The following is a 13,951-nucleotide window of genomic DNA, read 5'->3' as shown; positions in this document are numbered from 1 at the left end:
GTTTTGTGTGGTGCTAGAAAACAAAAGCATAGAGACCTAAATTATTAAATAGGAAATTTTTCCTGTTTTCTTGAAAACATAAAAAGGTGCATATTGAAGGGTGAATGAATGCCTTTCCAAAATGAGGAGGTTAACGTCTCACAATTTAAGGCACTATTAATATTAGCAAAATCTATGGAAGGATTGTTAAAGAGTAATTAATTATATGAAGATATCCTGAGCAGTAAAAATGTATAAAATAATAATTTCTAAGACCGTACTAGATAAACTAGTGAGTTGTCACAAAGTTAGCTTTTATCATGAAGGATTTTTTCCTTTCTATAGGAAACTTCTAGGCAATATTGTGGAATTTTTACATTTTCCTAAAGCACCTGACACTTCTTTTTGGTGAGATAGGGCTATGTTCCCTTAGTTCCCTTTCCTCACAGTTATGTGTGTAATCCCAGAAGAGCATGACAGAGTCTTAACTGCAAGCTGGCCAGGTCGCAGCATTATGTTGCATGTTTTGGGCATCTCCTTGAGGCTTTTCTACACTTCACAGAAATTAATGGGATCCCTGCGTGTGTGCAGTTGTATGCATGGGATTTTAGACTGCTAATAATTTTGTTTGGTGATGAACTGTGAGGGTTTCTTTTCAGGCTGAGTTACTCTTTTGGCATCACCATAGAACTAGTTACAAATCCCCAGGAAGATTGCTCTGGGGTGTCAGCACTCCAGCGTTTCTTTTTGGCCATTTGAGCATGAGTGTGTTGTCATGTATGGGGTGCAGTGGGAACCTTCCTCAGATACAGAAGTTTACGGCAGTTCTCCAGGTCTGCACATAGAAGGCAGGTTATGTGAAATGCATGCTGAGCTTGGATTTGACAGTGTACATTACATTTGCTCCATTTTTCAGATGTGCTGTCTAGACTTAGATGTCTTATGGTTGATCTTAGGCATCCTAAAGCTTTAAGCGTCTTCTTATTTTCAGCATTATGCAGAATTTCCCATGTACCTAACATTCAGTATCTTTTCATTTGTTTGTTTTTGTATGTGATTTCCTTTAAGTGGTAGTCCAGAGTTGACAGGTGGTGAACCTAAATAGTAAAAATCCTTGCGTAGTTTATGAAAGGCATTCAGCTGTTCTGCCCTCACATGTAAGAAAACTAGATTAATTTTTTTCCCCTACATGCAAGTAAATTAGTTTTATCTGTGTCTGTTACTATGCCCAACTCACATTCTTTGTTTTTATTTTAGGGGGATAATTAACCCATTCCCTGCTTCAAAATGCATCCGATCATCCCCGCTTCAGTGTATCTATACAGCTGAAGGACATACCAAGGCTGTGCTTTGTGTTGATGCAACTGATGATCTTCTCTTCACTGGATCTAAAGGTTAGGCAACCTCTGCTGCATACAGAGGCTGCTTGGACAAACTTGGTGTATTGTGAAATTCTCAGTTTGTGCTTAGTGCTGTAAACACCGGAAAATTGTAAGGGTCCATTTCTGAAGAAGGATTTACAGTAGTTATCTACAGGTTTTTAATTCCAGTGTGTAGTATTTGGCTGCTTATTTGTAGTGGAAAACTACAAAAGGAGTAACATTAACATTTGTTGAATGATATGATGGTGGGCAATGCAGGGTAATAGCTTCAGGGTAGGGGTAAAGGTGCGAATTAGCATAGTTTTGCCTGTACTGCACAGAGATTGAATAGAGTCCTCATGTCACAGTTGGTTCTTCGAGCCATCTTCTTCATCTAAAGGTATTTTCTGCTTCCTCTGTGCATCTCGTTGCCTGTCCTTTGTGGTTGTAAGAGCCATATGGCTGTTGGGGGAGAGCCCAGATTTTTAGTAGTCACTAAATTCCTTACTGGATAGTGCAATCACTCTGAACTTTTCAAACTGGTGAAAGCAGTGTTTTGAAGAGAACCTTCTAAAAAACAAACAAACAAAAAAAACCCAAAAAAATCAACCCCCCCCCCCAAAACAAACAAAAAACCCCAAAACAAAACAACACCACCACCTCCACTGCTAATATTCAGGTATGGTTTCTGTGGCTATTCTGTTTGCTGGCTGTTAAAAATACCAAGACACACACTTTGAGTGAACCTTTGGTCTTGTAAGTTTTAAGCCAACATTTCAACATTTGGCAAGTGTATACAAGTGCAAAAAGACATTTATTTAGATTTTGTAAATGTTGTTTAGTTAATTCCTATTGAGATTTTTGAATTTGGTGTCTATGTGAGGAGAAGAAAAAAGCACTTTTAAAGATTTTATTTTACATCTTGATTTTTATTCTAAAATTTTGGATTTGGGATTTATTTTTTTTTTTTAATATATGGATGCTTGCAGATGTTGCAAATATTTGCTTTTTTTCTAGCTTCCCATACTTATGGAAGAATTTTTCCTATATATATTTTCAGAGGGCAGTTTGCAAAGTACACTTCTACTCAAGAGTGTAGACAGCTGTTAAATTAAATAAGGTTAAATATTTTGAAATAGTTGCTGAAGCAGAAAGTCTCAGCTCACTGACATCAGATAATACTTGCAGCCAGTGCCAAATTCAGAAATTCCAATAAGCTCTTCTGTGCATTGCAGATATTTGGCTTGGTCTTGATAGTTGGTATTTTTAAAGGGGCTGACAGGTCTTGGTATACTTCCCTTCTTCATGCTCTTATAACTGTTGTCTATACATGAAGCTTTCTCTTCATCTTTCCAGTACTTATTTCAGTATAAATGTATGTCTAAAATGTATGGAGTCATACAGACGTGCGACAAGGAGAGTTTTCTGTGCTCATGGTCAGTGTTGTAAATTTCTTGAGACTTCTATTCATTTAGGAGTTTAGTACACAAAAGGTCGCAGCACTTAAATTCCTTTGCTCCTGAATGAAAACAGTGACTGAAGCACTTACAGTGGAATTTTCAGAGGTCCCTAAAATACTGGAGTTTAGATCACTTCTCACCTCTGTAGTTTTGTTGTGGCAGTCAGAACTCTGTCATACTAAGCCTCAAAACTCTTCCTGAACTACATTTTTGATGATGAATTCTTGAATTAAAAGCTTCGTCTATCATCATCCACACCTTACAGCCTGTAAACTGTATTTTCACTTCCCTTTTAAAATTCTATGGGAGCTCATATGCAGATCTTGAATGCACATTTAATGATTAACTTTGCTTAATTTTGATAGTGATAGATGATGCCTATATGTATTCTTTATGACCTGTTTAATTTAGCTGTTTTTTGCAATGTCTACATAAACAGAGAAAAATGTATGAATGCGTGTACTTTTTTTTTGGAAATAACTGAGTTTAGGAAAACCATGGGATTTTTCTGGTTTTTTTTTTTTTTAATTATTATTATTTTCCCCGTTTTTGTTTGTCTTTATTTAGATCGTACCTGTAAAGTCTGGAATCTGGTAACTGGACAAGAGATTATGTCTCTAGGGAGTCATCCAAATAATGTTGTTTCTATTAAATATTGCAACTACACTAGCCTGGTCTTCACAGTCTCAACCTCCTATATCAAGGTGTGGGACATCAGAGATTCTGCTAAGTGTATTCGGACATTGACGTAAGTATGCTAAACCTCAGATGCCAAGAGTTCAAACGAGTCTTAATTTTAGGTACATTTTAGTATATTTATTCAATAGTGCAGTACAGTGTAATTTAAGTACACTGTCTGTTGGGAATGGAAGCTTTCTTTGTGTTCAGGCTAAGTCGGTAATGGGGCACCAGTAATATATGGAAACGAAAAGCAATTTGCATTCATGCCTATAGTGTTTTATCAAATGTTCAGTATTTGTAATTGGCTTATAGCCTTTTTGCCCAGTGAAATAGGTTTGTTTTTAAACTGTGTACAAAGTGTGGAGAACAAAATGTAGTATTTAGGGGGTTTTTTTCTTTTTTTTTTTCTCCTTCCTCTCTGTACTCAGGTCTTCAGGCCAAGCAATGCCTGCTGATGTGTGTTCAGGAAGTACTAACAGAACAGTTGCTATCCCAGCTGGAGAGAACCAGATCAACCAAATTGCACTAAATCCAACTGGCACATTCCTCTATGCAGCTGCTGGAAACTCAGTGAGGATGTGGGACCTGAAAAGGTACTGAACACCAGCCGAAGAGAATGTTCTTTAGGTCATTATATGTGCATAGAAAGCAAAGTCATGCATACAAAATGGTCAATGAAGTGTTTCTTCTTTATGGTAGTGTCCATAACCTGGCAAAACGTGGTCAAAATATGGATCAACTAATCCATGCTGTGATGGTCACTGAGATAATGATTTTCTCATGTGTTAAGGTTGTGGTGAATTGTTTCAGTAAAAATGACTGGAAAAACAAAAGGTTTTGTTTGATAGGCACTATAAAACACACTCTTTTAAGGTGACTCTGTTAATCCTGACCAGTAATTGTTGATAAGATGATGAAAACCAATAGATGTAATGTAATATGGGACTATGATTGCTGCACTGTAAGAGCACTTTTCCAAACAGAACCTGCACCCAAAGAGTGCATTCAAAATACAGAAAATACTTAGGAGGGGACTGATTTGTCTTTACTTTCAAATTTTTTAATTCTTATTTTACATAAATAGAAGTTTTTGTTCATTTAGCATAGATTTAACATTTACCTATGGATATGAACTATAGAGTATATGTAAAACGTAGGATGAGTAGTGAAGATGTAGGGAAAAATAAAAAGATCTGTTCTGTCAGAAACTGTATGGTAGACTGTATTGGATATATAAAAAATTACCAAATCCTTATTTCTTCCCTTATCCTTGAAGATTTCAGTCTACAGGAAAGCTAACTGGTCACCAGGGTCCTGTTATGTGCCTTACTGTTGATCGAATTTCCAATGGACAAGATCTTATTGTCACTGGTTCAAAGGATCATTATATAAAGGTAAACCATTAGTATTTGCTTATTTATTTTAACTCTTCACATTAGCATGGGATGGAGGCTTCAGCAAAAGTGACTTACATCTCCATATTTGAAATGTAATAGCCAAGATGGAAATTATTTCACCAGTCATGGATCATGAATAATGTTCAGTCTTGGGACTTTATGATCTTTAAGGTCCCTTCCAACCCCTTAACATGGTATGATTCTATGATTCGCTGCATGGGTAGGTCTGCTGGGAATAGTAGGTCTGGCCACAGATACTGCCATCCCCTGCCACTGAAAACTACTGTCTTGTCTTCTGAGTCAGTCATATTAGTCACCTCTGTCTAAATGCCTGATTTTTCTGGTTTATTGTTGAATTTTTTGTTACAGTTGAAATGATGCATGTTAATTAAATGCAGTAACTTTTAAAATACCTTTAACTCACAAGGTATTACTTTACGCTACCAACTCTCCCTTTTTTACTATCAAGCTTGTTCATTCTAAAAGGCCAATAAAGAACAAATAATAGGGGATGAAGTCTGACATTTGCTTGTGAAACAGAGGTAGTGGTTTAAAAAGTTATGGCTCATCTGTTCCTTTTCAGGTCAGTCCCACTGGGTGAGTTCCGGCTCCCTACAATGCAAAATGAAACAGCATTGCTTGCACTGCTGCTCTTGGGACAAAGACCTGATGGGATTGATTATGCCTTAAATTGTTAAAACAACCTGACTTAAAGAATCTAAGACCCTATTCTTGGAGCACAAGCCAGGAGAGGGGTGTGTCTAGTCCGTGAAAAGCATCAGCATGTAGCGGAATGTAACCCTTACCAAAACAACTTATCCAGAAAAATATATTAATGCTTCTTCCTGAAGCTGCCTGTGCGATTCTCCCAGCATGAATCATGTTTCCCAAACTCACTCATGCACTTTGTTTCTCTAGTCCATCACACAGTGTACATAGAGGCCCTTCGTATGAAGCTACTGTGTGTATCATATTCAAGTAGTAGTATTTCTTCCCAGAGCAGTCTTCTCTGAAGTCAGTGAAGCATTCCTGATTTAGACAAGAGGTGGAAAAAGAGAAAGGAGTGGTTCTGGTAGATAATTCTGTGAAATATACGTCGTGATACAGTGGTCTGTAATAAGACTTCCTGAGTTTTTTCCCTGAAGTTATTTGCTGCATGACTTTCGAGCACGTTAGATGGCAGAAAATTTCATATAACATACTATGTTATTTATTTTAGATGTTTGATGTGACTGAAGGGGCTCTTGGAAGTGTAAGTCCTACACACAATTTTGAACCTCCTCATTATGATGGCATTGAAGCACTTGCTATTATGGGTGACAACCTTTTTAGTGGATCCAGAGATAATGGAATTAAGAAATGGGATTTGTCTCAAAAAGACCTTCTTCAGGTAATGGAAAAAATCATGCAGCTACTGCGACAGTCATGCTGTAGAACGGTTTTCAGGCTGTGTAAGTGTTCAGGCTCATACAATGACTATTCATGTAGACACTGATGTTTTTAACGGGGAAGGCATAGAGCACTGACTAGGAAAGAAATCAATAATGTACCTGATATTTACACTAGGAACGCAGTTGTTTTTCTCTTGTGTATGTAGCGTCAGGAAATTCTGGTGAAGTGATTATTCTTCTATTTTAGCTCTGAGTGTGTGGGGTTTGTTTTTCTGCTTCAGAATGAAGGCAGCACTTGCCTCATCAGTGGCTGGAACTATTGGATATCATCCTTGTCATTAGTAAATTTTGGACTGGGAACTCATTAATGAGAACCAATGCTTTAGATCAGACTAGAGAATATTTTCTTGTGAAGAGGGTTTATAACCTACCTCGCTCCACCCAGTCTTACCCCTTAGATCTCCATTCATCTTGCATACAATGCATATGTTATGTAATGTATACAACACATTCATAATAATGTTTGCTGATAGAACACATTTGCTGTATGTTTTTTCTTATGTAAACAAAAAAAATAAGGGAGAGGGGTGCAAAAGGACCTCAAATCCAGGGGATTTGCAGTTTGTTTGTCATGAAGAACTTTGATTTTTGGCTACTTGATATAAGCTGGTCTGTTCTTTTAGGTCCTATGAGAGGTTGTTGAGGTACAGATATGATTGTTTAACTTGAGACTATGAGAATTGGAAGGCAGAAAAACAAATACCAGAAAAGGGTGCTGTTTTTGTAAAATCTGTTTAGATACCAATCATCTAATGATTTTGGGGGTGAGGAGGAACATGTCTTTTATCTACATTTAATGTGCAGACTGATAGCAAGGAAACAAATAGAATTTTAAAGTTTTGGAACATGAAAAAATAATGGACTGGTCATCTTAAGAAGAAAATTTCAATATGGACATACTTAGTATTCCATAAATAGACAAACTTTCTTGACCTTCTTTCAAAATTGTCCAATTGGGTGCCAGTTCCTTTTCAGAATAATACGAAGACTTCACAGTTAAAATAAGAATTCATAAATGCAGCTTTTTACAGACAATTTTCTCTTGGCCATATTGGGACATCTACCCTCGTATCTTTCTGTCCAGAGAAATGTACTAGGCAGCTTATACCAAAACCAAAGGAACAGGAAAGATCTTGTATTCTTAGAATCTGAATGACTTTATTAAAGTTGTAAGAAGTGTTTTTGCTCTTGCATTTTAGGCTCATTAAAATATTACGAATATGCATTTTTGCTGTTGCAATTAATTTAACATCAGACAGAATATGGAACCAGGGGTGAAGTACTATGTAAATTGGACTAATTATATTCCTTCTCTTATTTTCCTTGTGGTATACGTGCATTTCATAATTTATATACTTGGTGTCTCCCTGTTTGTTCTGTTGGTTTTAAAAGTAGAACTTGATAAAAATTATCTCACACTTCCTTCTTCCTTTTTATTTCTATAAAATGCTGTATATGTTTCAAGGAGGTAAGACCAAAGCATTTGACAAACTATAAATAATTTTTATTCACTGTCGTTTTTAGAAAATGTAGGGAAGTGCTGTTACTTTTGCTAATTATGTGGTAATTCAGGGTGGAAGGACACACTGAAGGTCACAGTGTGAAGTTGGCCTGCTGGTCCAAGCAAGGCCAACTTTGTAGTTAGATCTGGTTTCTCAAGGCCTTGCCCAGCTGAGTTTTCAAAATCTCCAAGGTCACAGGTTGAATTTTCTTAATCTACTTTCTTAATCACTCTTCTTAATCTACCAACCAACCAAAACCTGAAACAGCTTAGTTGCTTTACAGTATAAATGCTAAGTTGCATCAGAGGTCCTAGTTTGGCATATACAGGTTAAACAGATCTGATCTTCTGTAATTGATGAAGATCACTTAACAAGTATGCTATTCAAAAGAATTTGGAGACCATTTACTTCAACTTGGTGTTATACATCCCAAGCCACGAAACCTTGCTGTGACAAAACTAAGATTTATAAGAACCTCTCCCCCTCCCAGTTGCATGAAGTGCTGCAGAACAAGACTATCAATGTTGTGGTAACAGTCTATATTATATATGAAACACCAAGGTGATCCGAGAAGGCTGAGAGGACTCCATAATATGAGAAATGCAGCAAAGTAAAGGAGTTCCTACCAAACTGAACTGCAGAACAGTTCCTCTTGGTCCCCCTAAAAGACAGAAGACTCGGGCTATTACTTCCCTACTATTGGTACCAAAAGGATGCTGTTCTCATTCGGTCTGTGAAGCATTTTGCTTTCTGAATTGGAAGTAAAATGTTACTGCCCTTCCTCAATAAAGAATTAATGCATTTTGTTCAGTGCAACATCACAAAATCAATTTATAATGTGTAATGAGAGAAGAAGAAAGGAAGATAGCAAATACAGAAACAGTTTCTGTCTTCCTGTTATATTTTTAAGCAGTATTTTGGATTTTATTTTTACGTGTTTTATAGCAGTTTTATGGACAGACTTGAAACATATACAGAGGCCATATGTTTGAAAATGCATTCAAATATGCATTTTAAAATATGAAGGTTTATCATTATCCTAAACTGATTTCTGTTCCACATTAGGTCAGTCGTATTTTGGTTTTTCTTCTTGTTTTGCAGTACTATTTCACAAAAAAGAATCAAACTCATGGTATAGAAGTAGCCTTATGGAAGTTATCACCCTCCTTGCTCTAAAGATGGAGGATCCACAGGGCTGGGATACACCCAGAGTCATGTAGCAAAACTGCTGCAGGACAGGAGTTGGGCTTACTTTTCTGTTTGTTCCTCCAGAAGTTTTTGAGATTTGCCTGCCTTCTCTTTTTCAGCAAGTTCCTAATGCTCATAAGGACTGGGTATGTGCTCTTGGTCTCATACCTAGCGCTCCAGTTCTGCTCAGCGGCTGCAGAGGAGGCATCCTCAAGCTCTGGAATGTGGATACCTTTGCACCCATTGGGGAGATGAAGGGACACGACAGCCCCATAAATGCCATCTGCACCAACTCCAGCCAGATTTTCACAGCAGCAGAGTGAGTTATTCTCCAAGAATCTTTCTTTTCCATCACTCCTGCTAGAATTCTGTACATGCAAATGCATTAGAACATTTTCAGTTGCGTATGTCACTTCATAGCAAGGATCGGGAGAACTGTCCAGTCCATGCCCCTCAAAGCTAACAATTTATCACAGCCATCTCCAGAGTGGTGTGCATGCACCCAGGGGATGCACAACATGATCTAGTGGGGTGCTGGGTGAAATTCAGTATTCAGTAGTACATGTATATAATTTATAAATTAATAAATACACATGGCAACGTGGGCTCAAAAAATTTTAGTGGTAGGGGGTGCATGATCAAAAAGGTTTGGAGACCACTAACCTACAGGATGGCAGGGAGAATTTGGCAACAGTTGGGAACTTTATCAGCTTGTCTGTAAGTTGGTCTGTGTCCTGTTGGGACTCATTCCTGACCTGTGCGGATTTTTCTAGAAGCCATGATACGTGGTTGTTTTTTGGTTGGTTGGTTTTTAAGTGCTGACATATTAGCAGAAGCTTTGCAAGCCATCTTGCTGTCCTTTAAACACTTTGATTTGAATATTTGTTTCCTCAGTAAAAGTGAGCAAATTGAGGACCTGAAACCTCAGGGGACTTGACCAAGAAAGAGCAAATTGTGGAAGCTTCTGGCCTTCTGAATTAAAAGCAGATCTTTCAGAATCATAACAGGATTTTAAAGTTGCCAAGTTGACCTTTTTGGTAGTCCATTTTTATGTTAAAGCACTAACAGGGGTAGAGATGTCAAAGCTTATGTCTCTGTTTGCCTAAAGATTATTAATAAGTTTAGAACATACATACATCTGAAATTTATTCTATTTTTACCATAAAAAAAGAAAATTACAGCCTTTTGGCACTTCTAACAGTGTGCCTAAGGTCTATAAAACTTAGACTATTTCTGGCAATTTACAGTGAAATGAAAGCACAAGTCAGAAAACACTTAAAACTGTCACAAAGTCTGCCCTGCCTGCTGGCTTCTTTTATGGGGGTTGCTAGTCACTCAGTTTTTATGAGATTAAATTGCTATTTGTTTTACTTTTAAATTATGATAGTAGAGCTCTGTAACACATTCAATGTGATATTTCACTTACACATACTTTAAAATTGTGTAAATAGTGATTGTTTTCAAAAGTACAGAATTACAGATTGCCTCTCCTGGGCTTCTAAACACCAGCTCGCAGGTTTATGCTTTCCAGCCCCTCACGAAGGTGTTTGGGTTTGTTGGGTTTTTTTTGTGGAGGGAGTTAGGACTTCATGTTGTCTTGTGGTTCTGAGCTTTTTTTACTTTTTCCTATAATGGACTGACACCTTTTGTGTAAATGGAGCCTGTTTCAGGTTTGATATTACCTGTGGTAACATTTCACACTCTTTTAATGGCAGGAATTAGTTCTGTCCTATTGAGTCTGTCTCCCTAATTCTGTAGTACACTGGCTGTTTGCCTGTGGTCTGCTGAGTTGCAAATAGCTACATGATGGAAGCTCTTCTCTGATGTCTACCTGAACCTATTACCATTGCTTGTATTTTAGAAAATTAGGTAGTAGGAGAGTAGGATTTTACTTTCCTTAGACATAAATCTTTATACTTTCCTAGATGGTTAAAAGTAATAGCCAATGCTGTGATAAGGTTAGGGAATCTTAAATGTTGGACATCTTAGATTATAAAGTCTCCTGGAGGTGGAGTAACTCTTGCATACCCATTAAAGAAATGTTATTTTGCCAGCAATACCTTTCTCATTAAGACACCCGAGCTTTTAAGGAAGCTTCCCCCTGCCCCCCTCTCCGGTATCTCTCCTTCCCCAGTTTGATTAACTAGCACTAATATTGCTTTGTTTTGGTTTTCAGTGACCGGACTGTGAGGATCTGGAAAGCTCGAAATATAACAGACGGACAGATCTCAGATACAGGAGATGCAAGTGAAGATCTTGCCAGTAATTGAAATTATGAGTATAAATGAATATATTGATCAATTTGAGGTGCACTCTATGCAGTTTGCTGCATGTTTATTAGGTAAACACTGATGATTGGAACAAACTGACAATGCGTGAACTCTTCTACTAGACCTGCTGTCCTTAAAATATGTACTGTATTTAATAACCTCTTGGTAACACGCTCGTGTCTCAACAGTCACATATGTATCTCTATATATTATGGCTGAATTTGTGTGCATATGTAATACTTGCAGTTTAAATTAACTTGAATTCAGTCTTCTCTAATGACCATCTCAAAATTATAACCTGGAATATATAACAAAAGTGCTCTGCTGTATTTCACTCACAAGTATGATCAGCTGTTTTGCATTTTAGGGTAGCAGGGGAAGGATGGCGTCCCAGGAATCAGCCTGTGATTATGAGAGGCAGTTTCAAGATTCTAAAGGTCACTTACACTGTTGTTAGGAAAGTGGAGTGAATAATAGATGGGAAGAAGCTGTTAATGATACATCTATCTGACATGGCTGTATCCTGCTAACAGCAAATGCCATATGATTTGTGTAATGTTAGCGTATAATCTGTGTTGACCAAAGTTGTGCAGCTGTGTATCTCTATGCTCAGGACTAGAACTCAAATACTCACAAATTGGTATGTTTTATTTGTGTTTTGCCTATGTTCTGCAATGACTAGCTGTTCTTAAGGTCATGACAAATATATCTTAATCTATTTTTCTTATGGATTTGTTTCTATCATCTCACATTTTCTTTTTTTAAAGCAAATTGTCTTTCCTTTTTATCTAATTTTATATGCTGCTAAATGTATTTTAAATACACTGTTTTGCAAACCTTGGCAGTTACTTTGAGAACTGAACCACGTGTATTGGAAAAAGCTATGTAAATAGATGGTTGTATAAAGAAAATATCCTATCTTGTGCCTGTATGACTTTTAAAGCTCTTGGAGCATGGATATTGAGGGAGGATGTATAATTTACCCAACTGCTCTGAATATTAATTTGTAAATTCTGCAAATTTTGAAGTTTTATGTAGATTCAGATACAGTGTTTGGATATTGAGGTTTTTTGGTTGTTTTGTTTTTATTTTTCAGAAATACCAGTCTGTAAATTATAGCTTGTGTAGGTAACACTTAAATAAAGATGTGAATGTGAACTACTTTTTTGCCTTTTTCATCATACTTCCTTATAAAAAATTCACTTCCCCTGCAGAAGTCTTTAACGTAAAAAGCACAATTTTACACAATGCAATAGAGTAGCTTGCTGAGTAATATAGCCCATAGGTTGTTCTGGTATCCCACATCTGTGTTCTCATTGGCCATTATTTGTATTTTGGTAGTACTGAGAAACCTACTGGGATTCCTTCACGCTAAGTACTGTACAGACTTAAAATGAAGCAGCTGGTTCCTGTTCCTATGAGATGACACTTCTTACCTTACTACGTATAGTCTGTCAAACAAAGAGGTTTTGATGACTCTTACTGATCTTGGAGGAATTATTTCTTTCTCTGCTCAGCTTGAAAGGAGATGAAAGTACGGCTTGTGATTTGCTTCTGAATTTATTCCAAGTTTTGGCAGAAATGGGTAATGAATGATATATATTGTTAAGAAACAATGTATAAGTTAGTTAAACAGCAGCAATACCAGTTACTGTTTGTCTATCATGCTTTTTGGGCACTCGGGGGGTGTACACACAAATGATTTGGGTCTGTATCACAACTTTGAGCAGAAGTCCCAGTGGAGAGTGGATTTACACACAAGACTCATGCGGCAGTCATTTTTGTGCCTGGTGGAGGGTCCCTGTTCCCCTTGGCCCAGTAGGTAAAACCCACCCATTGTGTTGTGCCAAACTACAGAAATGATGGCAACAAAGTGGCGATCCCTAGTTTTGGGTCTGTCATCTGGAAACTCTTGAGCAGTAGTGGGCTTTTTTAGTGTGTGTTTAAGATTCATATGAATATTGTATTTTCCAGCTAAACCAGTTCTTACCATAGAAAACAGCTTTACTCTGAAAGCTCTTGCCATCAAGTAATTGGAAGAAAAATGTCATTTTGTAAAGGTCAGAGTATCAAGTGTCTTGTTTTAATGGAGAATTCTTTGACTGTTTTTCTCCAAACATAATTTTTGCTGTAAAACCACATAAGAGACAAAAGATAATATGAAATCAGAAAAAGGTAAGCACTGGACTCTCATTGTCTGAAGATGCTTGTTTCAAAAAAAAGAAGACGGTGGTCTCTGAAAAATTAATTATCTAAGAAGTCATGGGAAAATCATGTTCTCTCTCGAAGCTGGAATTCAAAAGTTGAGCAAAGTTTGTGGACAAATTACTCACTACATCTTATCTGCTTAGACACGTTCTTGAATACAGGCAAGGTCATATTCTTAAATACAGGCAAGGTCGTGTGTTACAATTAATCTCATGAAAGTTACGAACGTTGAGAAAATATTTGCAGTGTTTCTGATTGTGTATGGGAAACAGTGCTTATTGTGCCCCTGCCTTGTATAAAAGGCTCCAGGCTACCTGCAGAAGTCCTCCTTCGACCATGGCAAGCATGAGGAGCCTGTGTTTCTTGGCCATTGTACTCGCAGGTAAATATAAGACACTTGTATTTTGTCATAGGCTTCAAAAGCAAATATACATGTGGTAGTGACAAAAGAGCC

General features: G+C 37.2%; 1 protein-coding gene across 9 annotated transcripts in view; it reads left to right on the top strand.

The window, feature by feature from the left end:
• The window catches only part of KIF21A (kinesin family member 21A), an 88,113-nt gene extending 75,662 nt beyond the window's left edge, over positions 1–12,451 (top strand). For all 9 annotated transcript variants that reach the window (XM_039379419.1, XM_039379418.1, XM_039379416.1 and 6 more), the window contains 7 exons: positions 1,237–1,373; positions 3,368–3,548; positions 3,910–4,074; positions 4,758–4,875; positions 6,098–6,268; positions 9,139–9,338; positions 11,196–12,451. In XM_039379419.1, coding sequence (XP_039235353.1) covers positions 1,237–1,373; positions 3,368–3,548; positions 3,910–4,074; positions 4,758–4,875; positions 6,098–6,268; positions 9,139–9,338; positions 11,196–11,289 — 1,066 coding nt within the window. In that variant the 3' untranslated portion in view covers positions 11,290–12,451. The remainder of the gene's footprint in view (positions 1–1,236; positions 1,374–3,367; positions 3,549–3,909; positions 4,075–4,757; positions 4,876–6,097; positions 6,269–9,138; positions 9,339–11,195) is intronic.
• The last annotated feature ends 1,500 nt before the right edge of the window (positions 12,452–13,951 follow it).

This window comes from Pipra filicauda, unplaced genomic scaffold (assembly GCF_003945595.2).
Source record: "Pipra filicauda isolate LSUMZ 115617 unplaced genomic scaffold, ASM394559v2 scaffold167_size3244652_pilon, whole genome shotgun sequence".
Classification (NCBI taxonomy): Eukaryota; Metazoa; Chordata; class Aves; order Passeriformes; family Pipridae; genus Pipra; species Pipra filicauda.
Note: the sequence above shows the minus strand (reverse complement) of the source record. Positions and strands in the feature narration are given on the sequence as shown.